Here is a 24,558-nt window from a genome sequence, read left to right as displayed (position 1 = left end):
GAAAGCATCCAAGCTGACACCAGGAGGTTAAGCAACTTGCCCAAGGCCTGAAAGCTAATAAGTAGCTGACCCAGGATTTAGAAGCTTCTAAACCTGCTGTGCCCGTTACTCCAACATCGGGGCCAGCATTCTGTATTTGGGTATTCATTGATTTCACCTCTTTTCCCTCTCTGAGCAGCCATTTTCTCATCTGGAAGATGTGATAACACCTGACTTGCAGGGCTGTTGGGAAATAGAAAATGCTAGACAACACTGTTACCTAGCACTGGATGTGGCTGTAGGCGGAAGCTCTGTGCATCAAGGTTCCAGTGCTTTGGCCTATGGCTTTGTCCCCAGTTAGTTATTACATCTTTGGTGTGCTTTGGTTGACCCCAAATCAGCCAACCAGTTAAGGTGCCCAAACTATGTTAGGAGACCATGTGAGAATCTTAGACGAAAGGGCCACTTCCCTTCCTGGCTGTGTGTCCTCAGTGGTGGACAGACGGAGCTGGGTGACCCTGAGGACCCTTCAGCTCTGAGTCTCTTAGGAGCCCTGTCTTCTCAGTTTCTGGAATTTCCCAAGGACTCATGGGCTCATCTGGGAATGACCTGTAGCTTAAGGAAGACAGCATTGAACCAAAATGATTCAGTTTCTTTTCTTCATGAAGTCTACATTTAGTGGTGGAGACAGACGATAAACACCTAAAACAAATACAAAACATAATGCATGGTAACACCAGGGAGAAAATATGACACCACATGCCTGGTAAGTGCTAAGAAGGAAAAGGGATAGAGTGACAGGGCACCGTTTAGTAGGAGGCATCAGAAGGGGCCTCTCTGAGGAAGTGACATTTCATCAGGGACCAATTTGGTCGCACTCTGGATCCCAAGCTCTTAACACTGAGCCATCTGCCAGGAAAAAGACCAAGACCGAATTTACCAGGCAACTTGCTGACCCTGCTAAGTTAGGAGTCGATGATCCTTGGGAAACAGTCATCCTTCTCCACTGATAACTCTTTAGGACATTTAACAAAGTTTAATGGGACATTGATTTCCTCCATTAGCTAAATCCATGAAGGAAAGGCCAGAGAAGCGGGGTGAGATCATGCCTGCCAGGAAAAGATTTCAGCTGTCATGACACATGGTCATTTGTTTATTTTCTAACCAGTCATCACTAAAAGATCCCCAATCACCACCATCACATCTCTGGGGGATACAGGGCTTGGCTGGTTCTAGGCCAGGCCTTGTCAGGGAATTGGTGAGCTTTACAAATGAAAGGAAGCCTCAGAAAGGCACAGGCGATTCTGGTAACACAGGCCACTTCTCCTGCCAAATATCAGATAAGAAGTTGAGGGAGATAAAAGAGTTGGTAGAGGAGGAGATACAGAGAAGAAAACTGTGTAAAGATGGAGACAAGAGATTGAAGTGATGCTGCCGCAAGCCAAGGAACGATGAGCTGCCAGGGGAGGAAGAGGCAAAGAAGAGTTCTCTCCTCGAGACTTCAGAGGGAATGTGGCCCTGTCAACCCCATTGATTTTGGACGTCTGGCCTCCAGAACTGTTCGAAAGCAAATTTCTATTGTTTTAAGCCATCAAGTTTGTGGTAATTTGTTACCACACCCCTAGGAAATTACCACAGCCACTAAACAGCCCAGACCTGGACCCCGATTTAGCCTGCTGCAGCCCTCCTCTCCTCCATCAAGATCCTGTGCATAACTTTGGCCCCACTCAAAGGTCGCTGCAATCATTGGGTGACACTCCCTGTAGGCATCAGGGCCACTTGGGCTCCAGATGGGCATTTGATTTATTTACTTATTTAGCTCAGCCCACAGGGATAGGAATGAACCAGCCCTCTTCTCTCTTCCCCCCAAAAGTTCTGTGGGTACCAGACAAACTAGGACTCAAATCAATAAGGACAGAAGAGTACGCCAAAGCCTGGAGAGTCACTTAAATGGGCTAAGCCTTAAATTAGGCAGCTTCCAAGTGTGGGGTTCCCAAACTTTTCACCAGGATCGGTATCTTTGTTAATTTTCTCCATGGAACAGTCAGCTTCTAATGTCATTGCCTTTCCAACCAATTGCATTTATTCAATAAGAATTCATTCAGCCCGGCCGGGCGTGGCTCAGTGGTTGAGCATTGACCTAGGATCCAGGAGATCGTGGTTCGATTCCCGGTCAGGACACATGCCAGGGTTGCAGGCTCAGTTGGGGGCATGTAGGAGTCAGCTGATAAATGACGACTCTCTCATCATTGATGTTTCAATTCTCTCTCTCCCTCTCTCTTCCCCTCTCTGAAACAATAAGGATATATTTAAGTAAAAAAAAAAAAAAAGAATTCATTCACCTCCCCATTTGCTATTATTTGGAGATATATAATAATGAGGGCTAATATTTATTGATCCACTCACTATACTAATAGTACGATATATACTCATTCAATCTTTACACTACCCCTATGAGGTAGGTACTTCTATTGTCCTACTTTTACAAAGGAAGGAACAGAGACAGAGAATGGTTAGGTATTTTGCTAAAGATTGCACAGCTAGGATTTATTAGGGCTGGAATTTGGACCCACACAGTCTGGCTCCAAAGCAAGCATTCCTCTGGAGACTGGGTTAGAATCCTGGCTTCCATACCAATGTGCAATGCTACTCCAGACAAGTGATTTTGTTCTCTGCACCTCAGTTTCCTCATCCATAAAATGGTAATAATAACAGAGCCTATATTGTAGGACTGTTGTGGGGATTGAGAATGTGTACCTGGAATGCCAGGCAAGTGCCTGCCAGAAGCACTCAAGGAATTAATTCAACCAGGGATACCAGCAGCTGCTTTGGGCAGACTTGGGGTGCAAATGGGGAACAGAGATGATTCAGCCCTCTAGGTTCTCTGACCCCATGCAGTTCACAAAAGTAGAACCTGCAGAAAGGCAACCTGACCAGCCCTTCTCGTATGTGCTTCCAGGACCATAGGTGTACAGTTAGCTGGGGTTGCTGGTAAAAAGAACAAATTCTTAGTATCTGAATCCTTTGGAGTTGCAAAGAAATCTGCATTATTCGACAGTCTAATGCACCATGGAATTTGTGCTCCACTGAGTCCAGAGTAGGCAAGATTTCCTTGATATTTTAGGAAACTGAAAATCATACCATGACCTCAATCCATTCACTCTTGCAGCGTCCGAAATTGGAGACCCCAAACGGAAATCTTGCATTTTAGTACAAGGACAGTACAGAGAATAGGGTCCTTCCTCAGCAGCCTGGTGAATCATGAAGCTCTACGTTTCATGAATAAACGGGCGGACATCTGGCCAGAGGTGGGAGGCAGGAAATGGGGCATGCTTTTTAGGCCCATATTCCAGCTTGGAGCACTGAGGCCAGGGCCCTGGCGTTGCAGGAAAGATACATGACTACTTCAGGGCCATCCTGTGACTCAACAGGATTCCTAGAGGTTTGATCTCAACATCCAAGGAGGCCTTGCAAACCCAAAGCCCAAGGGTCGGGCTCTTCGGGTCGCCTAGGCAACGGGCTTGCGCCACGCCCAAGCTCGGAGTTTCGGAGGGGAGGAGGGAGCGAGCACCGCAAGAGGTCTCGCGGGGTTGAGGCCAGTAGCTCCAGCACCTCCCCCTGACTCCGCCCCGCGGAAGTGCTGGCCGAGCTGTTCGACCGCTGATTGGCCTTCACGCTTGAGGGCGGAGCCCACGGCAGCGCTGTGCGTACTTCCGGCTGCCGGGTTGACATGAAGAAGCAGCGGCTAGGGCGGCGGTAGCGGCGGGAGCCGAGGCTCGCAGCGGGACTCCCGGCGGAGTGCGCGACGCGGCCTAGAGCGGCAGACGGCGCAGTGGGCCGAGGAGGAGGCGCAGCAGCCGCCCTGGCCCGTCATGGAGATGGAAAAGGAGTTCGAGGAGATCGACAAGGCCGGGAGTTGGGCGGCCATTTACCAGGTGCGGGAGCCACCCGGAGCGCGGCAGGCCCTTCGCTTAGGCCGCGTGAACCTTTCCCTCAGATCCCCGAGCCCCGTCCTCCCTGTGGGTCTCGACCTCTGCCCCGGCCCTGCTGCTTGAGTATTCAAATCCAACGGCGGCAGAGGCCGGCTCCCTCTCTCTTTGTCCCTCGGGTGGGCCTTCGTCCCTCCCGGACCTCGCAGCCCTCTTTGATCCCCCCTTACCTCACATCCTCCAGCCCGGTGACCTCTCAAGCCTGGAGGCCGCGGGGTCTCTGCTCTCAGCGCGAATCCCTCGCACCCCGACCCCGCCCCCCTTCCTATCCACTCTTTGTCCCCTGGGGTTGGTAGAACACCCCACCACTTCCTTTTCTAGACTGGACCACCTCAGACTCTCTTCCTTTGTCTCCCTGGGGGAAAGGGTTACTCCCCCTCCCTCCTTCACATTTCCTTTCCCCTAGTCTCAGTGTGCGTCGGGAGCCCCTAGGATGACAGTCCCTTTCCCCCTTCCTGTTCATTCATTGAATGGATTTGAATCGACGTGCCTGTTTCGTGCTAGGCACTGCTTAGGCGCTGGAGGTAGTGTTTCCTGAATAAGACTGACAAGACCTTGTCCCTCGTAGAGCTTAGAGTAAAATAGGGCAAACACATATGCAAATAATTTCAGATAGTGTTAGGTGCTGTGAAGAAAACAAAACATTATATCGGAAGATGGGCCACCTTAGAGAAGGTCAGAGGAAGAGACATTTGCTCTGTGAGCTGAATGAGCAGCAGCAGGCCATGGAAATACCAGGCTAAAGATCCGTCCAGCCAGGAGGCCTGAGGTACCCACTTCAGTGGGGCCAAAATATTACCCTTTCTGGTGGGGACCAGGGAAAGTTAACATTTTTACCCTGTGAAATAGCATCTTTCCCTCATGAGCATTTTACCCTTTGCTCATGGCTGAGATGATTGGGTCTTCCAAGTCTTCGTCTACTTGTGGGCTGTGGTGGTTCATAAAGAAAAGTTAGGAAGGTAGGGTTTCTGACATATCTCTAAAACATCAGGTTAAAAACATGAAGCGGTCTGCCTTCACAAGCAGCTAAACCCTCTCAAGAAAATATGTGCTCCTGATTAAATGTCACTGCGGGGGTTGTGAGGATTAACCAAAACCACACTCGGTATTTTAAATAAACGATGTACAGAATAGAGAGATTTTGTTGCTTGTGTAAAGGGAGAAGGCTGTTTATCCTCTTTCCAGCTTATAAGCTCAAAAGGCAAATTGTGAGATCTATCAGCTGGTAGTATTAAAATCTATTTTGAGCTCCACTTAAAAAGGAAAAAAGCTTTAAGCAATTCTTTGGTATGCTTGAATAACAAAAGCCTTTTTTTGGCAGCCTCGGTTTCTTGTAGATTTGCATCAAGCTTATTTGTCAGGATTCTTTTTACTTGGACTATAATGACTATCAGTTACTGATAAACTAATATTTATAACCACTGTAATCTGTATAAGCTTGATAGATAAATATATACAGTTTGTATCCCATGTCTAGTCTTTCTGAAGTAATTGAGTAAATTCCACTAGTGTCTTTGAGAATGTGTAGACATGTTGTCTGTGTCAAATTTAATGCAAAGGAATCTAAAGTGGCTCTACAGGAAAAAAATTTTTGCTGTGAAGTGTTGGATATTATGATCTACCCTCTCAAAAGTGGAGGTGGCCTCCATGAGGCATTCGGGAAAATCTGTTATACTGAAACTGAGTTGGCAACAACAGATTCATATTCTAAAAACTCATATTCTAAAAGAATTTGATTTCTTACTGTTTTAGGCCAGAGCTTGGAGTGTGTTCATCTTTAATTTCCCGTATTGTTCTTAAGTTTCTCTACTGCATTTGAACTCCAGGACTTAGTCAAGATTGCTGTATGTTGAGATTCCCTCAGCTAAATGGACTGCCATGTTCCTGGAGGTGGTTTTGTTTGACCTTAGGAAGTTGTCCATTATAGGCTTTTTCACCTCTACTGTACAGGTATTTTTCTTTTCTAAAACTGAAATCAGAAGCACTTCTCCTTGTTGAGTTAAAAAGTGGCTCTTTATTGGGCAGTATGACATTTTTTAAAATGTAGAGTTCAGATGACCTTGAATTGAAAGTGGCACATTTCCCAAAGTATGTGTCAATTTCCTGAAACCATTATTTTTCAGAAATTCAAAGAAATGTGTTTCAGGTTGGAAGAAAATGGAAGTTAAAAAATTAACAATTCATAGCATGTCACGATGAGGACAGACTTGTACAAAGTCATTTTGAGCTTGCTTATTAGTCTGTTGTGATTAGAAAAAGATAATTTCTCTTAAAATTTTGTAAACAAGGCAGTGCAGTTATGTCTCGGGACACTAACTTCTTTTCTAACCAGAACAAAAAGATACAGAAAGTTGGCAACAATTGGGAAATGAACAAAGGGTAAAGTAGACTTGAATGCTGAGGAATGTGGTAGCTTAGAAAACAAAAGTGTCAGGCAAAGATTCTCTGCAAACTTAATCTGATAAGAGTGAGCATAACTGTTTTTAATTGTTAGCACTAATAAATAGCATAGTTACTAATAAGCATTTGGGTTTATAAAAGGTCAGCTGTGATAACATATGTAGATGGCTTTACAAATTGTTTTCTGTCACTTAAACAATTGTATGCTTGGTTTGAAAAGTGGAAGTAATACTTAATGAGCTTAGAGTTTGAGTTGGTCTGGCTCTCCAAGAGGAGACAGAACACAGATAGAGAAAAGGGATTAGCTTTTGGAGCTAGAATGAGAGAAGTGAGGGCTTGAATGAATGAAAGTAGCTGATAAGCTGCCCTGCATCTGTAGTTTAAGATTTGGGTCAGGTGTTGTGCTCTTTTCTCATCTCTAAATTCCTTGATTCTCTGACACTGTTCACTACTTCTCAATGTGAATGGTTTGATTGTTTCATATAAAGGAGGTTGCAACCATGGCTTGTGACTTGAAGGCAAGATTTATTCCATGTTAGAGGCAGGCTTGTAAAATAGGCCAGTCTTCCAAATGACATTTGTTTTTATAGCTGCTTTCATTATGAAATACGATCTAATGCATATCTAGATTAAAACGATGTTATAACAGTAGTTCACTAAAATTCTTCACTGCTGTATACAGCTTATGTTGTTATAGTCCAAGATGAGTATTAAAATTTCCCAATAACACTTGTTTAAATACCATTCTCTTCAGACAAAAACTGAATTTTGTGACTCACTTCACTTAAAAAAATAAGACAGATGGAAATGACATGGAAATATTGGGAAGTTCTAGTCATCTTGAGTGACCCATTAGATCTAAATGTACTTGTTTAGCCCTGGTTTTAGTGAACTAAATTTAGGTGTCTGATCACCACTTCGGAAATGGCGTAAAGACCTTTGTAATTGTCTGGGCTTATATTAAATTAACTGGGAGCACAAGGAGAAATAGTGGAGGGAACTTTCTGCTATCATTATTTGTTTGACATCACTGTCATATTTATAGGAATACTTTGGTACTTTGGGGAGTACATAAACACAGGTCAGCTGGGGGATAATGGTAATACACATGATCTTCAGTTGCCAATTTTCTGCATTTTGCATTTTAGCATGAATAACTCCCCAAAACCTATAAAAATACCCGGTATTGAATAATGTGATTAAATGTATGCTGAATTTCATGATAGAAATGAATATTGAAATTTCCTATAGGGGGTTTTCAGAGTATAAATTTGGAATAATGACGTGCCTTTTCTTTCCCTCCCTCCCTCCCTCTCTCCCTCCCTCCCTCCCTCCCTCCCTCCCTCCCTCCCTCTCTCTCTCTCTCTCTCTCTCTCTCTCCTTTCCCTCCCCCCCCCTTTTGGTATTGTTTGTTTTCTGATCTTTTAAAGAGTGCAGAAATTTTGTCCTGTTATGTGCTTTTAATTGCAGGTACTTTTTCTTAAGCCTACCTGAATCCATATGTATTTTGCATACACTGGCATTCCTCCCTACAGTGTTTGTGTTTATTCGTTCATGGTAACCAACTAATACTGATAGGTAGGATAGGCATGTTTCTTGCTACTATCCACGTTCCAGAAAATGGGAAGTCTAGCTGGATCATTGTTTCCAAGACAGTGTAGTTTGGTACCAGGTACTCAGTGTGTGTTTTGAGTATCCCAGAGTGATGGGGGCTTTGGACTAGTTCTTGATTCCCCCTACCATATTTTGTTGATTGGTCACCATAGCATTTTTTCTACCACCTCAGTTGTCCAAGCCCTTAAATTTTGCCTATAATACTACAGTTGTTTCTAGTTTCACACTAGAAATGAGTGAAACCAGTTACATATTAATATAGTTCCTCAAAGTCTCCGTATCTCCCCCTACCCCTCCATGTATATTCTTCACATGATCGCTGGTAATTGTGTTAAAAACAGACCTGAGCCTGTCATTCCTCTGTTAACTACTTCTAGTGCTTTCATAATACCTGTAAGGTCCAAACTCTTTACTTAGCATCCAGCCATCCCCTCCCATGTACCTTCTATTCTAGCCACACTAGAAGGTACGGCATTCTTCAAACTCATTCATCTCTTTCATTCCTCTATACCGTGGTTCAACACTTTGTCTAGCCTGCCTTTCCCACTCAGGTGTGTGCCTCCTCACACTAGATCTTTGCTCTCTCACCTCTGTGTTTCCATACAACTTCATACTTATCTCTTCTGAAGCCTTGCTTCCATGGGAACTGTTTCTTTAGATCCAGATCTATCTCCTCCAGGGTCCAGGTTTTCTGAGGCCAGCTAGCCCACCTCTCTCATTCATCTTGTGTCCTCTGCACCTGGCACAAAGTAAGTGCCTAACAAATGCTGGAATTGAATTGGTTGTCAGCACTTTGCCAGGCCCTGACAATATAAAGACTTTGGACTAATTCCAAAGACTTTGGTTCTCAACACCCGTTCTAAGAAGGGGGAGATGATAGCAAAGGTCACTATCATCTGCTGGCAGAGGTCACTCTTGGAGAAAACCACCACATTGTGAGCCATGGCCTGATGAGAGGTAATTTAGCATTGCCCACTTGGTGACTTGGAAGAAAGGCTTGAATACTTACCTAGTAGAAGTTGATACCACCAGTTTGTTTCATAGGAACTTTAAATTTAACAACAGATTTATACTTGGCCTGAGGCAAACCTAATAGGAAGTTTGCAGGTGATATATCTGTCTAAGAATTGTTGAATTACTCTGTCCTCATCACTTCTGACTTGTTCTTACATGCCTTGCATGTAGTTGGATTGTAAAATGGTTTTTGATTGTGGAATATAAAATATGGTTCTCCGTAAAGTAACAAGCCTACAAAGTCTGATTTTTTTCAAAGTATAAATTGTAAAGGCTGATGTTTTTGGCCTTTGATCAGACTGCCCTTCGGGCCAAGAGAGTATTTTAATCTTTTGCTTTTTTTCTAGTCTTAGCTCTAAAACTAACAATGCTGAGTAGGGTCCATTACTTTCTTTGGGCTTCAGTCCCTTCCTTTGTAAAAGTTATCCTGAACTAACTGATCACCAAGTTCACTTCAAGTAATAAAAGTCTTTAATGTGCTCACAAAGAAAATTTAGTGTTCCTGATGTAATCCTTGTAAAACACTGCAATAGGTACTCAGTTTTATAAGGTGTGTGGGTGTCGGTGGGTACAGTTAGGCTCAAAAATTTATAGGACTCAATTGACTATTTTTTCCCAAGAGGTACTAAACATTCTTAATAAGTAGGGTTCATTTGATTTAGTAATGTGGGAAAATGCGTAGCCCTGACACATGAGTTATTTTTTTCTCTTAAGTAGCAATTGGGTGGTTTTTCCTGTAAAAGATAGAGGAACTGATTCTTGAGAATTTACGAAAGATTCAACCCAAGCTAGGTACATGAAGAGTAGCTGCCCTTTATGTTGTAATTTTTTAAAGAAACCAACATCTGGTCTAAACTTCATTTGAATAGTGTGATAGTTTACATATCTGCATGTTTGAGAAGAAAGTACCTAAGTCTCCAGCATTTTGAAATAAGGCTTTACTTTGTGTAGATGTATGCTTCCTAGGTCGCTAGCTGCTGCCCTCTCCTTTTTCAAGGCAGCTTGACATAATCATGAGTCTAACTGACAGTTTGTAAATTTTGAATGTCTGAAAATTGGAAACAAGAACATTTCACATGGAAAAAAATTTTTCCCAAACATAAATAGCCAAAGAAAAGTTTAGCTCCCCCCTTTCCCACCCCCAAATCAGTTGACCTTTGGAATGTGGTACAAGTCACACTGGAGACAAAGCAATAACTACTGATAATGATTTTCAGCCTCTCTCTTTTTTTGAAGTAACATGATTCAATTAGCAATTCTGAATGCTTATGTTTCTACCAGGGCAATGAAGTTTTATGGTACAGCATTGTACTTAGAATTGGTGCTTCCAGAAGTTAGTTCTTTAGTATGGACTCAAAAAGTAAACATGGCTTATTAGCAAAGTGATGCTTGAGGCCTGTATTTTCTTTGGAGATTATATGTAGTCCCTGCTACTATTAATCTAGTACTGTGCCAAGAAATTCTAAATCCTTTCTGAGGCTTAACCGCTGTCGATGGAAACCTTTGGGCCCAAGTGGTCTGTGTCCTGGGTGGGCTTCTCTTTCACTGCAGAGGTTTCTTCCAAAGGCCTGAGTGAGGCATGTTTTCTTTACATATGAACAAGGAAAAGCCTTGACTGTGTTTGTGGCTTTTGTGGGTGAGTGACACCGCTTGCAAAGATATGATGAGCAGAGCAAAGGTAGGTTTCCGCAATTGTATTTTAAAAATTTATTAGTTAACGATTAGAGAAGGAAAACTTATCCTTATCTCCATTACTCTGTTATAAAACATCCCTCCCCCTTTTATTCTTCTTCATGGGTCTCTTATTGGTGCTTCTCTTCCTTTTGAAGAATCTCATTTAAAAGTTGCCATGCCGAGTTCCAGCAAACAACTTAGCTAGTTTTCATTCTGATGCATACTGATTAACTGGGAGGATTGTACACAATTGTGAATTGCTTCCAGGAAAGTGGCCATCAGGTAATTATTCCAGATAGTTGGAGCTCTCTTAAGAATGTGGGCTTGCTTAAAAATGTCTGTGAATGAAATCAATTCTGAATATAACTTCACTCAAGAGAACAAACAGGCAAGCTGCATTTAGCATAATATGGTAAATTAGCTTTATATTCCCTGATGGTTAAACATTGGTCACTGTTATATTTATTTCTTTCAGATTTTCAAATAGTCAGGGTTTAGTTTGCCTCTGCAAGGATAAAGGCAAAAGATGCCTTCATGGGGGTCACAGATATTTGTTTGGCTCCCTTTTGCACTGAATGGAGGGGCCTCCGAGAAGATACCCAGTGGTCTTTTTGGGGGAAAGGATATTTCGTTCCGTGTTTTTTGTTGACATAGGTTTGCTTTGTTGTTTTTACCCTGCTTTGGGCTATATTTTAAGAGCATCTTAGAGGAAGAGCATTATTGTCGTCTACCTGGACACCACTGCTTTGTTGGCAGGGTCTTCAGGATCATCCTCGGAGATTGGGGTGAAATAGAATGGTGCAAGATCAGGAAGTTGCGTTAAACCACATGGGGTTTACAGGCACAAGGCCACATTTCTGGAGCAACCCTCAGTATACCAGGTGACTTAGCTACACATTCAAGGGAGAATTGGTCCACATCTCCCTTGAATGTTCCTTGGGAATCCACATCCTGTGATGGCTGGGCTCCCAATGGATGGGTCCTTTATGTGGTACCATTTCTGAGTACATTTAAATGTTCCTTATGTTCTACTGACAGTTTTCTTGATATACCCAAGGAATATTAGTGTCATTAGCAGTATTTTATTTCATCTGTTTTCACCACAAACAACTACTCAGGTCTGCTACTTCCTCTTTTTTCCGTACCTACTAATAAGAATTTTTTTGAGAGTTTGAGTAACAATATTGAAGAGTCTACAGTAGAACTTGGTAGCTTCTATACTTATCTTTACTTCAGCACTTGGTTCCATCCTTTGGGAGCTTGAATTTTCCCCAGAAGACTTACGGAAACATGGTTATCATGCAGAGAGGATCACTGTAAAGGTAGCTGAAGTTGAACAAACCCATTACCTTTTTTTCCATGAATGCATATTTGTCAGCTAAACTTCCTTTTGTAACTTGTTCCACTTCTTGATGACAACAAGCTTTTGTGTTTCCCAATAGACTTTGTTAGTTGGAAGATGTTGCTTTTGAAAGTAGAAAATAAAGGGCTGTAGGAGAAGGGGGCAAGCTTTAGTTTGAAGTAGGAGTCTGGTATGTCCCTAGTGCTCAGTGTGAAATACAGCTGGAGATGGGTGTGGTCCATCATCTGAAATTTCCTATCTTCAGTTTGAGGAGGTGGTTACCATTCTAACCACTTAAGAACTGCACGATACATGCTGTTTTATTCACAGGGCAAAACTGCGCTCTAATGGTTTCCCTTGCACTTGCCTTCAAATTAATAAAATGTCATTTTTTGGTAATGTTTACATGCCAGATCCATTTTAGAAGGAAGAAAGGATACAGCTGAAGTTAAAGGATTAAATTGGCACCACACCTTTAGTTTTGTAAATGCCTTTAAGTGTTTGATTTTTGTAGGTTGATCATAAGGAAGTGATAAGTATGTTAGGTTATTTGTGGTTTGAGCTAATTTTAGTCTCCTATTCTCAGCTTGCTTTATATCCTTTGACATTAAAACATGCTTTCTAGAAAGACAAATTTTGAATGTAGGGCACAATCTATATTCTCTACTTAGGCTACATTTCAGAAAATACTTCTCAGTTCTTTGGAAGTTGGACAGCTTGAAACATAGTAACATTATTTGAAAATCATTGATTCCTTTGCTTAGTGGCTCTACTTTCCCAGCAAATAAAGTAGATTCTTTCAAAGAGGTTTGGAACTCTTGTTCCAAGCCAGTGGCTAAAAGGGCGTAGTTGGTATTAGAGGATTTAGAAAAAATTCTGACCAACCTGAGATGCATCGAAGCAAGGCCTTGACCTGTGTATAGGAAACCTTCCCCACCCTGTCCCTTTAGGTAATAGAGCCTTTTGCTTCTAAGGGCTAGAGTTTGTGTCTGTCTGCAATACTGGTTATTGGTTTCACACCGAACAATTTTGCTTCAAAGCTGTATTCCCAAGCTGCCCTGCTACCCTTAACCAACCACCTCAAACATACATGCCTCCAGGGACTTGTGAGATAATGGAAAAAGAGGACTGGTGCTTCTGAGTCTGCCTTTGACTGTTGTGGGACCTGGAAGGAGTTACATGCAGGATCTGTAAAATGTGGTGATTGGGCCAGACAGCCTTATAGCATGATTCAAATCTAACATTCTGCAATGGTCACACGAGGCAGGAAAGTGGGACAACCTTTTTGGAAACATTTGGGGCTTCATGTCCTACTCAAGCTGGATTTGGATGTTCTGTGATCCTCCTTATCTAAAAGTGGGACAGAACTTTAAAATTTCATGTTAACTCAAATTAAAACTTTAAAAAAATCCATTATTATGGTCTTAAAAATAATAAAACACTCTGTGAAGGCATAAATCAGACTATTTTATAAAATTACCAAATGCCACACTGATGAATGCAGTTCCCTTTAAAATTTTTCTCATGTCTAAAGGGGATTATTGGGCTTTGTAATTGGTTCAAAAACTCCATTCAGGGGAGAAATGTACAGTCTGATCCATGTTCTACCCTTATTCATAATAAAACTCAATAATAGCTAACATTTATTGAATTCTGTTATGTGCTCCGGGCACTGTGCAAAGTGCTTTGCATGCAGTACCATTTATTATACACCATAAATTGGTCTTTAATAGCAGGAAATGTTTTAGGAGGACAATTAGGTGTCAGAGCCTGGATGTTCTTCTCTGCCTGAGGTCCCCCATGTCCTGAAGCCAGCTTTACATGGTCATCCTGATACACAGTTGCAAAGAGAGATAAGGAATTGTCCTAAGCTTCCCTGATTTTTAGGACAAAGGAAGGGATAGTTTGTAGATTTTGACCTTTGCCCAGTTTTCTGTCCTCTTACCTAGATATCACAAATTGACCACCCAAAGTCATATTTTGCTTGGTCCACATAGTGTTTTAACAAAAGGAAAAAGTTTAATTTTTCACCATTGTTTATAAATCAGGAGAAATTGCATACAAATCTGGACTTCTGGCTTCTCTTGAAAAACCTGAAAACCGTACTGTCTGGGTCCTCACTGGCTGCTCCTGCTAGACAGACGCATGTGTGTTCTTCAGTTTACAGTTCATGGCAAGTCATATTGTCCTCACTTACGTGTGCTACTCAACCTTAGGATGTACTTGAGTTTACAACCTCTACTCCAGGCTGGGTTTTTTTCTTGGAGTTTGATGTTAATGTTAGATTTAAGGTAATTTAAAAAAGGACGTTTAGCCCTGGAAGTAGCTGATGTACTATCTTTAAATAAAGCAAGGGAAGTCTAGCTAGAGGTAAAAGTTCGGTGGCTAGTGTGAAAATGCCTGAGAGAGTGCCCTTGACATTAAACTCCATGATAAAATAGCCCAAATGCTTCTTTCCTTCCTACCCTTCCCCTTTCTTTTTTCATCTTTAGGCCCCATCTGCTATTTTGAGGAAGTTGGAAGCTGCCACCATTTTTTCCACCTTGGGCAACTGAGTATGACTGTATTTTTGTCCCATGTTCAGTTATTTCCGTGAACTATTTTTGATGACCAATTTGGAAATTAAATTGGGTGGTCCCTATGGAAATTGATAAAAAGGAATGTGCTCGAACTGAGAAATATAATAAGTGTTTTTAATGACTTGCTCTTTGATTAGGAATGATTGACTGTTTATCATCTGTCTGAGCTCATGATTAGATGGTTTCTCCACCTTACCTTTTCTATCAAGGGGTGAAATAAATGATAGCCATGATAAAAATAAAATAAATATATAGGTTTCAAAGAAAATGTCTTTTTAAAAGTCTATGTTCATATTTAGCAATGGAAGGACATATTATATTTGTAGGACATGCTTTTTCTTTGATCCTTCTTGAGCATCTATTATTTCATAGAGATATATTGTACATGACAAATTAGAACAAGCAATATGTAGTTAGGGAAGAGTCTTTACCATTATAAAACAATCAAGGCCTTTGTTCCAAGTTTTGTACCTTCCTTCCCAAAGCTGAATCTCAAAAGGACAACCAGCTTGGTGGTCTAGCATTCCTGAATTCATGTGGCAAGAGTGCAAAGCCTCTTTACACTTTTTTGTATATATGAAATTAAAATCAGTAACTGCAGACTGCCTTCTCCATGAAGCTTTTCATCAGTCCTTCATTTCTTCTACTGTTCTAGATTGTAAGCTCCTTGCAGGCAAGTCCATTTAGTTACTCAGCAAACACGTGAGCAGCTGCCACGTGCCAGGCTCTGCTCGGTGGTGAGGGAAGCGGTGCGCAGGGTTTGCTCCTTGTCCTTCAGAAGCGTGATGTTTAGTCTCTAGTCAGCAAGTGGGCTCAATCGAGACAATCCCAGTGCAGAGTCTAAGAGCTCTCGTAGCCCTAGGTTCCAGGCATTTGGGGACGCTTAGGAAGAGGTAGTTTAGTGCAGTTGGGAGCAGGAAAAACAGAAGATCTATTAGGTAAGGATAGTCTATAAAAGTAGCATCTAAGTGAAGATTCCAAGGGCAAGTAGGTGTAAGCCCTGTATGTTCTCCAGACCCCTAATCTGGGGCTTGCTTCTCCTTGCCCTTCTCTGTTCATATTAAATGCTTTATTACTTAAGCTTGAAAGCATAGGAGCATATTTAATTTTCTTCCTCTTAGGTCTTAACCTTTCTCCTTCCATACTCCCCCCCCCCCCAATTCATATGCCTTCTCTCTGTCTCTATGTCTGTCTGTCTGTCTTTATATATATGCAAAAGGAGGTTTACAGTTGTGAGTACGCAAAACACAGTTTATTCTTGTATTATTTATAATTATTGTATTATTTTCCAGATGAACAACTGTAACCCTGCTTTTGCCCACCCATGTATATATGTATATATTTTTTCCTCTCTCTCCCTTCTTTTCTCTTTCCTCTGCCATTGCTTCTCACCTTGAATGTGATAATGACCCTGAACCCTTCCAATAGGGTGACATAGTGGAGGTTACATTGTGGCACTGACCTCATACCACTATATAGTGAAGTAATCTGTGTAGGTGTCTTCTCCAGGAGGATGTTTGTGTCCTGGTAATTTTTAATAGCCCTAAAGCACCAACCAAAGTGTGTTGCACTTAGTAGGCAGGTCATACAATATTCATTGCAATGAACTGATAACTTTTGTGTAAAGAGTTTTATTTTTCTTATCGAAGTATGTTTGCAGATACTCTATTTATTCTGTACAAATAATATATTTAATATGCAAAGTATTTTTAAAAAGAATAAGACTGACTCACTATGAATACATTGAAAATATGTGGCTAGCCCCCTGATTTGCAGCTGACACTATGAGAATAAAGATCTCATTTATTCATTGTAAAGTTTAAAGGATATTTTTAATGATACTGGCTGGCTCATCCCATTATGTGGTCTGTTTATTAGCAGTTCTTCATACACAGATGGCTATGTTTGAGTGGTTCTTTCAAGTCAAGTACCTTGTAAAAGAAGTTTACTGATAATTATTGTACTTTTAATGTCTAAGTGATAGGCTTTAAGTTTTAGGCATTTTAATATTTTGGATGTGATTACAAATTCTGAGACTTTATGATTGACTTAAACACAGAATTATCATCTTGAGAATTCTAAATGATTTACTGATTATTGCTTCTTTTCCATTCACACATTTACTAAACTCTTTCCTTGCTATATACAGGCAGTCAGGATTAGATATCTGCAAACCGTTAAAGTTAGGAAAACATCTTTTTTCCTTCTGATTCTAGCTATGAAGGTCGTGTATGGAAGTGGGCCTGAGTTTGACAATTAAAAAAGTAATTGTCAATTACTAGTCATTAAAGACTTGAAAAGGGGAGAGTTTTCCTTAACAATGGATGACAAAATAGAATAAAAGAAGCTTTGACTATTTTTCTTTTAATGGTGGGGGGGTGATTAAGTGTGGAGTTTTTTCCTCCTAGTTTTATTTGGAGTCATTTACATGTCATTGAGTAGATACAATAGAACATACATAACAGAAGTAGACAGATTCACTAAAATATAGCCATTAAATGGCCAAAACATTGCAGGGGAAAGTAGTTGCTTTTAAGACAGGGTGGGTAAGAAAGAATTGTAAAAAGGCATCCTTTACAGAATAGAAGTCCATACTCTGGATAGGACCTCCAGTTCATTGGTTACGCTTTGTCTTCAAATTTGCTGAAGAAAGAGAAAACACTTAGGGTTAGAGGGGAAATAAAGTTTTGAGTATGTGTATACATCATAGAGAGGATTCATTGAGCTTTCTAGTCAGTGAATTGCCATATTGGGGAATTGTTTAATTACTTGCCTGTATTATGCTAGTTTTATTTTAAATGGGCCCCTCTGCCTCCCTTCTACTCCCCATAGTTTACCTGGCTCACAAATGTTTTCTGTTTCAAGGCCGCTGTCAGCCCTGGGCCATGTCAGCATTCATTCAGGCAGTTGACCCTACACCCTCACCTTACCCCCTGGGAACTTCTCCTCCTCCTCCTGCCATCGCCTTCCCATAGGCATGCCCTGGCTTTGTGATCTTTTCTCCCTTTGACAGATCATCTGGCTCAGCCCTTCTGCTCTCCAATCACGGCCTCATGTGCTTCCACATGCCCTCACTCAGTTACTTCCCTCCTTTGAGTTTCTCTTGCATCCAGATTTTCACCTGCTCCTTTCCTGACCCCAAGTCCACTTCTTACCTTATGCAGCTAAGACCAGGGTCAGTCACTTGATATGCTTCCTCTCCAACACTCCTAGCCCTTTTGCCCGTCTTCTAGCCATTGTCATACTTGACCAGCTCTCGCTCTGGACCAGGCCAGCCACCTGCCTTTCTCCCCTGGGCCCAGACTTGTAAGTGCTCCTGGAGAAAATCACTTTGTAGATTGAGCCACTAGAAATCCAGCCTCTAACCTCAGGTCTTTCTCCCTCAGTTCTGGCTGTCATATTGAAAGCTAATCTGCCATCCTTTCTGCCTCATTTCTCTCACAAGGAAAAAGGTGCCTTTGTTTCTGTCTAAGGCAGCCCCATATCTGTGCTCTTAACACCTTCCCAGCTCACCTGCTCAAGTCAGGCATCAAGTCACAATTTAGAGACTCTTTTAGATCTGTATCCTTAGCCCTCCCTCTCTGTTGCCAATTTAAGCATTCTCAAACTTCCTGCAGCTGTAACTCCCTGAAGCCACTGCTGTATCCTTTCCTTTTCCAGTTGAAATGTTTGAAATAAATAAGGCACTGTGTCCATTGTTCACCTCCTGGTCACTCCTCACCCAGGGAAGCTAGGCTCCACCCTTCCAAGCCACTAACGTCATTCTTGACTGGATACTATTAGCTTTCCTTATTGCTTATCCACTGGATATTTTGCATCCTTATCATAGCACCATTTAACATGGTTGACCTCTGTTTGCTTCTTGAATGTCCTTTAATTCCAGTTTTCATAACTCTTTTTTCCTTTTTCTTCCTTTTGTATCTTCTCTTTCTCTAGTTAGTCCTAACTCTCACTTTAGTGGGGGAGCTCCTCAAGGGTCTCCGCATGCTGCTCTTTTCCTCTGACCTTCCTCAGTCAGCTGTGTCATCTATGCACCCGGGAAGTAGTAATGGCCCTTGAATTCAGAGCGTGTACACACACATTCCTGCACTCTGGTACCCTTCCAAAAGCACCTTTAGTTCCTGAAATGGCAGTGCTCTCTATCTCTCGCAGAGCCTTTGAATAATGCTGTTTCCTGTGCCTGGAACAGTCTACCTTACTAATTCTCGCTCTTCTTCCAGTTACACATTTTAGGCATCTTTTTGAGGATAATTTCTCTGATTTCTCCTTTCCCCAGGGCCAAGGTAGGTGCCTCTAATAGGTCCTCCCATGGCTTCTCTACTTTTCCCTTTCATAGCACTTTGTGTGATTATACTGTAATTATATCCATTTTTCTCTTATAACCTGTTTACTTATCTATTGCCAAAGTAACCATCACGTCTTAGAAGGGGCAGGACTGCTTTCATTTCAGTCATTTGTATCTCATAGTACCCAGTATAGTGCCTGGCATATAGAAAGGACCAAACAAATAGTTCCTAAATGAATAGATGAGCTGTGCTATTTTTAAGGTTCGTGAATTGGAAACTGATGGATAGGGAGGCATCGAGTTTATGGTATTGTGTGAACCATGTGATACTGACTCACCATCAGTTTATCACTTTGTTTTCTCTGTTGTCCTTTATATTAATTTTCTCCATGTGGCATACCTCCCCAATGAGATTAAAAGCCCCTTCTGAGCAAGAACTGTGTGTGATTCTCAGTGTCTCCTTCAGGGTGCCGTGTGTGTAGTCAGACTTCATTTCAGGGGCCTGATCCCAGATGTATATGATGGAACTAAGTCTCATCTGTAATCTGTCCTTGTATTCCCCAGCTGGTGTCCTGTCTCTGTGCCATGCACAGACCATGCCACTGTGGAGGGGCAATTTCCCTGTGGCTTCTTAGCTCTTGTGTTCCAGCGTGCTAGCCAAGTATGAGAGAGTCAGTGGTATGAGAGAATTTCTTGTTCATACTTCATAGGTTTGGTAGCTAGGACTGACCATGCTGACAGGAAATAGAGGCATTTATTTAAAGCCAGAGAGCTGTCAACTTGCAGGAAGCGAAGCTCTTATTAGCTTATGATTTTGTGGTTGGTTTGGTGGTCCTCTCTAACAGTGAAGAACTGGACAAGAATGGGAGGAGCATGTTTGGTCTCTAAAGTTATATTCTTTTTCCTAATTTGCCTTTAGAATTTCATTTGTTTGGAATTTCCTGAGATTTTGATCTTGCCAAAAAGTTCACAGCAAAAAAACCTGGGCAGGTAAAACATTTGCATTTGAAATGAAATCATTGTTTTTGTTTTTAATTTTTTTCCTTAACATATATATTTTATATACCTTTATTGATTTCAGAGAGAGGAAGGGAGAGGGAGAGAGAGAGAGAGAGAACTGTCAATGATGAGAGAGAGTCATCGATTGGCTGCCTCCTGCACGTCCCCCACTGGGGATTGAGCCCGCAACCTGGGCATGTGCCCTGACCGGGAATCGAACCGCGATTTCCCGGATGCTAGGTCGATGCTCAACTGCTGAGCCACGCCCAGCTGGGCTCCCTTAACATATTATCCTTGGTTCAGCCCTGAAGATTATTCTGTTATTTGTAGGTTTCAACTTTTCCCTCGTATTCTGGATCTTTCAAAATGAGTGGTTTTTGAATGGAGAAGAGAATAAAATAAATGTAGAAGCCCTGTTCTTGACTCGGCAAGCGTGGCTTTATATCTTGGAGGGGAATGGTGTATCTAGTCGGTGACGAAGGGATATTTAGAGTTGGTTTGGCTTCTTATTCTGTTCAATTTTTTTTTCTAGGTTTGTTTTTTAAACTGGAATTTTTATGTGAATGTAACTGAATTTAGAATAGAAGGACTTAATTTCACAATTTTCTCTTACCTATTTTATAAAGACAAGCCATTGTGGTAAATGACCAGGGGCAAGGATTGTTTTTCAAAAGAACTGAGATGCAGCATGATGAAGTGGTCCTAGGGCAGACCGGAAGGGAATCCTTTTCTTTCTGGTGCAGTGTGCTTTCCTCCAGATGTGCTGCTTTCCTGGCATACCAGGATTGCCTTTCATCAGGGTAGCTGAGTTTAAGCGGAGTAGACATTTCATGTCAATTAGAGCAATGATTGGGAATCCGTTTAACAAGATTGAGGGCCAGAGGTGGAGCAATTGAGAACAAAGTAGAAATAAAGCTTTAAAGACAGGAGTGTCAGCCAGAGTCTTAGAAAAAACGTTGAGGGTTGTGTGAGAAGCAATAAGCATTTGTATTCCAGTGTGTTGGGTTCAGACATACTTATTCGTTACTCATGTTGTAGTCTGTGTGTTACTAAGTTCCCACCCACAGTCATACTCTTCGTCTTGTTTTCCCCCTTCCTTGCTTCCCTCCTTACCACCCTCTCCTCCCATGGCTACCACAACCACCACTAGCAATTACCCACATGCTGGATCTTGGGGCTACTTCCCTATAAGGACACTGGGCATGTGGTGTTGGCTATAGACGTGGTAACCAAACTCTGTGGGTTCCCTCCCTATGTACCTCATGACATTTGACAGGCTGCAAGCTAGCAGTAAACGGCTGCTTCTGCTGTCTAATCTGTCTGTAGTTCCTTTCTATCTCTGTATTTAATGGTACATCTATCCTTTCCCAGTGCCAGTTGAAGAGGATGGATGATAGATGCATATGCTTAAGCAAGTTAGGAGAGATGTTAATAACAGCTGGGAAACTACAGTCGTTGGTAAAGTTGACAGGGTCCGTTTGTGGCAAAATTTTGTGTTCATGAGTTTTGTTTTTTATTTGTTTTTTAACATCCCCATATAGTCCTTTTTAAATCCATAGGCTTTGGGTCAGAGCCATGGCTAGTCTTATGTGTCATGGAGTGCCTGGCTTGTGATGTTCAAAGATTATTATTATTATTTAAGACTGTCCCCTTAAATCTTATTTCGGTTAGTTCACAGGAACAATGTTGAGGTGCACTTTTCTGACTGGCATGGAGTCAAAATGGTAACCAAGCACAAAAGTAGACAGTCCTTAGTGCATGAATGTGTCTCCTTCTGAAGTTTGAAAGTTGGTTTGTCTAAGACTCTGATTACATTTTTCTATAGAATCAGTATTATGAATGGTGGTTAAGTTCCAAGCTCACCCATGGACATATTTAATATGCAGTATACCTGAAGTATTCCTCTTAAGATAATACAGAATTTCCCTACAGAACTAAATATGATCATGATTTACTACATATAATATAGAACATTACATATAATAGTGATTTTATGACTAGAAACCATTCTGGCTTCCGCCTGGGGGATATTGACTCCCGTAGATTGTGGAGGGGGATAGATTCCAGGGCGCCAGGAGTGGAGCAGAGCTGCGAGAAATAGTTAGGCTGGAGTTCTAGGGCTGGAGGGCAGTGACAGTCAGCTCCCAGGGACACTTCTTGGGCCTGGCTGTCTCTTCATTACGGCCTTTTGTTTTCTTCTGTTTTTTCCTTGGTTACCGTTTTTTTGCTTTTGACCAGGGTTTTTGCCTCTTGTCTACAACTGAATATCCTACCAGAGTCTCCTGTTTTTTAACTAAATATATAATCATTTAGAGCTTTACTAAATTAAGTGTTGTAGCAGAGTTTCCACATGTTAATTTTGCTGTGAGAAATATAGAATTCCAGATGACTAATCTTTATAAACTGTGCATGTATTTCAATCATATTCTCCTCTCTTGTGTATCACATTGCAGAAAATAACAGCTTTTCTGATTAACATCGCCTCTCTTGGTTATATTTATTATTTAAGATTAGTTTTCAGATGAGACCTTTCCATGACAGTACATGAAAGTATGGTGCGCTTCCTTCCTATTTAAATCCTCTAAAACTGTCCCCTGCAGAATTTCTTCTACCAGGAGACTGGATAAACCTATGGGTCGGTCATCTTTGTGGTTTCTTATGGCTCAATTCATGCTTCACATGGTAAAAAGGCTTGGCAACATAAGGCAGTCATAACACATGGGACCTGAATGGCCTCATAGGGCTTGGCTCTCACAGCATTGTGAAAAAAATAATTTGTCTCTGGGACTCTCCTCTTCCATAAATATTCCATCTCCCTCCTTGAAACCCGCAGGCCCTCACCCAAACATGGCAGAGATGCTGGGGCACTGAGCTGTTAGCTGATGAAGGTAACAGGCCTGGGATGTTCCCTTTAGCAGCTGGTGCTTTTAAACCAGCTTGTGGAGAGCTGCAGAGCTGGAGGCTCCCTGCTTGTTCACATATAGCTTTTGTCCCTGATTTGAGAGCTGCTCTTTCATTTCTCACCAGAAAGGAGCACCTGTGTACACTCTTACACACCCACACCCACCCAGAAAGGAAGGTTTGATGTACCACTTCTGAAAGGTTCACTCTGGCATCATTGTAACAAAGAAGGTGGGTCAGGTGGGGCTGGAGGTGAAACATGGCTGTGTCCCAGAACTATACATTGTTCCATGAGTGTATTCTGGCATAGTGTGATAGAAGTTTCTGGCATTTCCCCCACCCCTTAATAGTTATGAGCATAGAAGGTAGGGGTGTTGCTTTGCCATAGAAGCTGTCATATGAAATAGCACTTTCTGCTTTTATTTCATTTTTAATTACTTTTTGTTAAGAGTTTTTATTTGTATAATTAAAACAAGATTTCAAAAGAGTTTGTAAATGGCAATGCTGAAGTTTTCAGACTCTTAATATTTCTTTTTTTTTTTAAACTTTATTGTTACTGTTGCACTTTCTGCGTTTAGCAGATTTTACTCAAATGACACTTTAGATTGTCTCTAATTCACTGGAAATTCTGAGAAATAATTATTTCTGCCAGAAAACATTCAAACACTTAAGTCATTTTTTTAACCTCTGCAAATATGCCTCATTCTTAAAAATATATCAGAAATGGGTTACTCATAAAATTCTATATATTTTCTAATGCATTCTTTTTAAATAAAATAGGTTTCTATAGACTTTCTCATGCTTTTGTTTAGAGGATGCATTTTGTAATATAGAGCACTGCTTCATCTTATCTTATGAGCTTGAGTTTTAAAAAACACTAACCATTTATTTTTATATTTAGAAATAGAATAATTATAAAATCAGTGGCCCCATGTTTACAAGTGAATATATGTATCTATTCTTAGTAGCACTAACTCTTTAATTTACCCTTGCATACATCGATTGCTGAGTCCTCCAACTTTACTTAGTAGAACCTAAAGTAACCTTCAACTCTTTAATTTACCCTTGCATACATCGATTGCCTAGTCCTCCAACTTTATACTTGAAATATGCATCTGAACCTCCTTTCTTCTCTTTTTGCGCTCTCCTCTTGAGTTGGTTCAGGCCCCCCTCATCTCGGGCCTTTTACAGTCACCTTCAGCCATCCTGTCTCAGGTCGAGAAGTGAAGTTACTGTCCTACGTGAGAATTTCAGTGGCTTTGCATTGCTGATAGTATAGTGTCCAGATTCTTTGTCCTCGCCTAACACAGGTGTTTAAAGCAGGTCTGGATAAAGGGGTCCCTCAGCTCTCCAGGCCCAGCTGTCCCAGCCAGCCTGCCCCCAACCCCACACTTTCACCACACACTCCTTGGTGTTATATGTTCCCTCTGAGCCCTCACCATTCACCCTCCTTTCAGCTCATATTCCCTGCCTCAGTGGAGCACATGCCTCTCACACTGAGCCCACTTTCCTATTAAATTCCCTTTTTTTTTAACTATGGGAAGTATTAATATATGCTCTTTCTGTTGCCTCTGTGAACACATTAACTTTTTCCTAATTCACCTGAGGAATCCATCTGCGCAAGGGCTAGAAAATTGGGATTTGGTTACAGAACGCCACTTAGAAAGAACATTCTCATTTTCTGACATGCGAAGTAGCATGCTATTCCTTTTTAACACTTAATAACAGTTAATATGAATTAATATTTTTATTCTAATGCTTACATATTAGTTTCTTCTTGGC

At 41.5% G+C, this 24,558-nt stretch overlaps 1 protein-coding gene across 1 annotated transcript in view; it reads left to right on the top strand.

Moving 5' to 3' along the window:
• Positions 1 to 3,676: 3,676 nt before the first annotated feature.
• The window catches only part of PTPN1 (protein tyrosine phosphatase non-receptor type 1), a 63,187-nt gene continuing 42,305 nt past the window's right edge, over positions 3,677 to 24,558 (top strand). The window contains exon 1 of the mRNA XM_081148532.1: positions 3,677 to 3,914. Coding sequence (XP_081004658.1) covers positions 3,852 to 3,914 — 63 coding nt within the window. The 5' untranslated portion in view covers positions 3,677 to 3,851. The remainder of the gene's footprint in view (positions 3,915 to 24,558) is intronic.

The sequence above is a fragment of the Miniopterus schreibersii genome (genome assembly GCF_964146895.1).
Source record: "Miniopterus schreibersii genome assembly, chromosome: 10".
NCBI classification, from domain to species: domain Eukaryota; kingdom Metazoa; phylum Chordata; class Mammalia; order Chiroptera; family Miniopteridae; genus Miniopterus; species Miniopterus schreibersii.
Note: the sequence above shows the minus strand (reverse complement) of the source record. Positions and strands in the feature narration are given on the sequence as shown.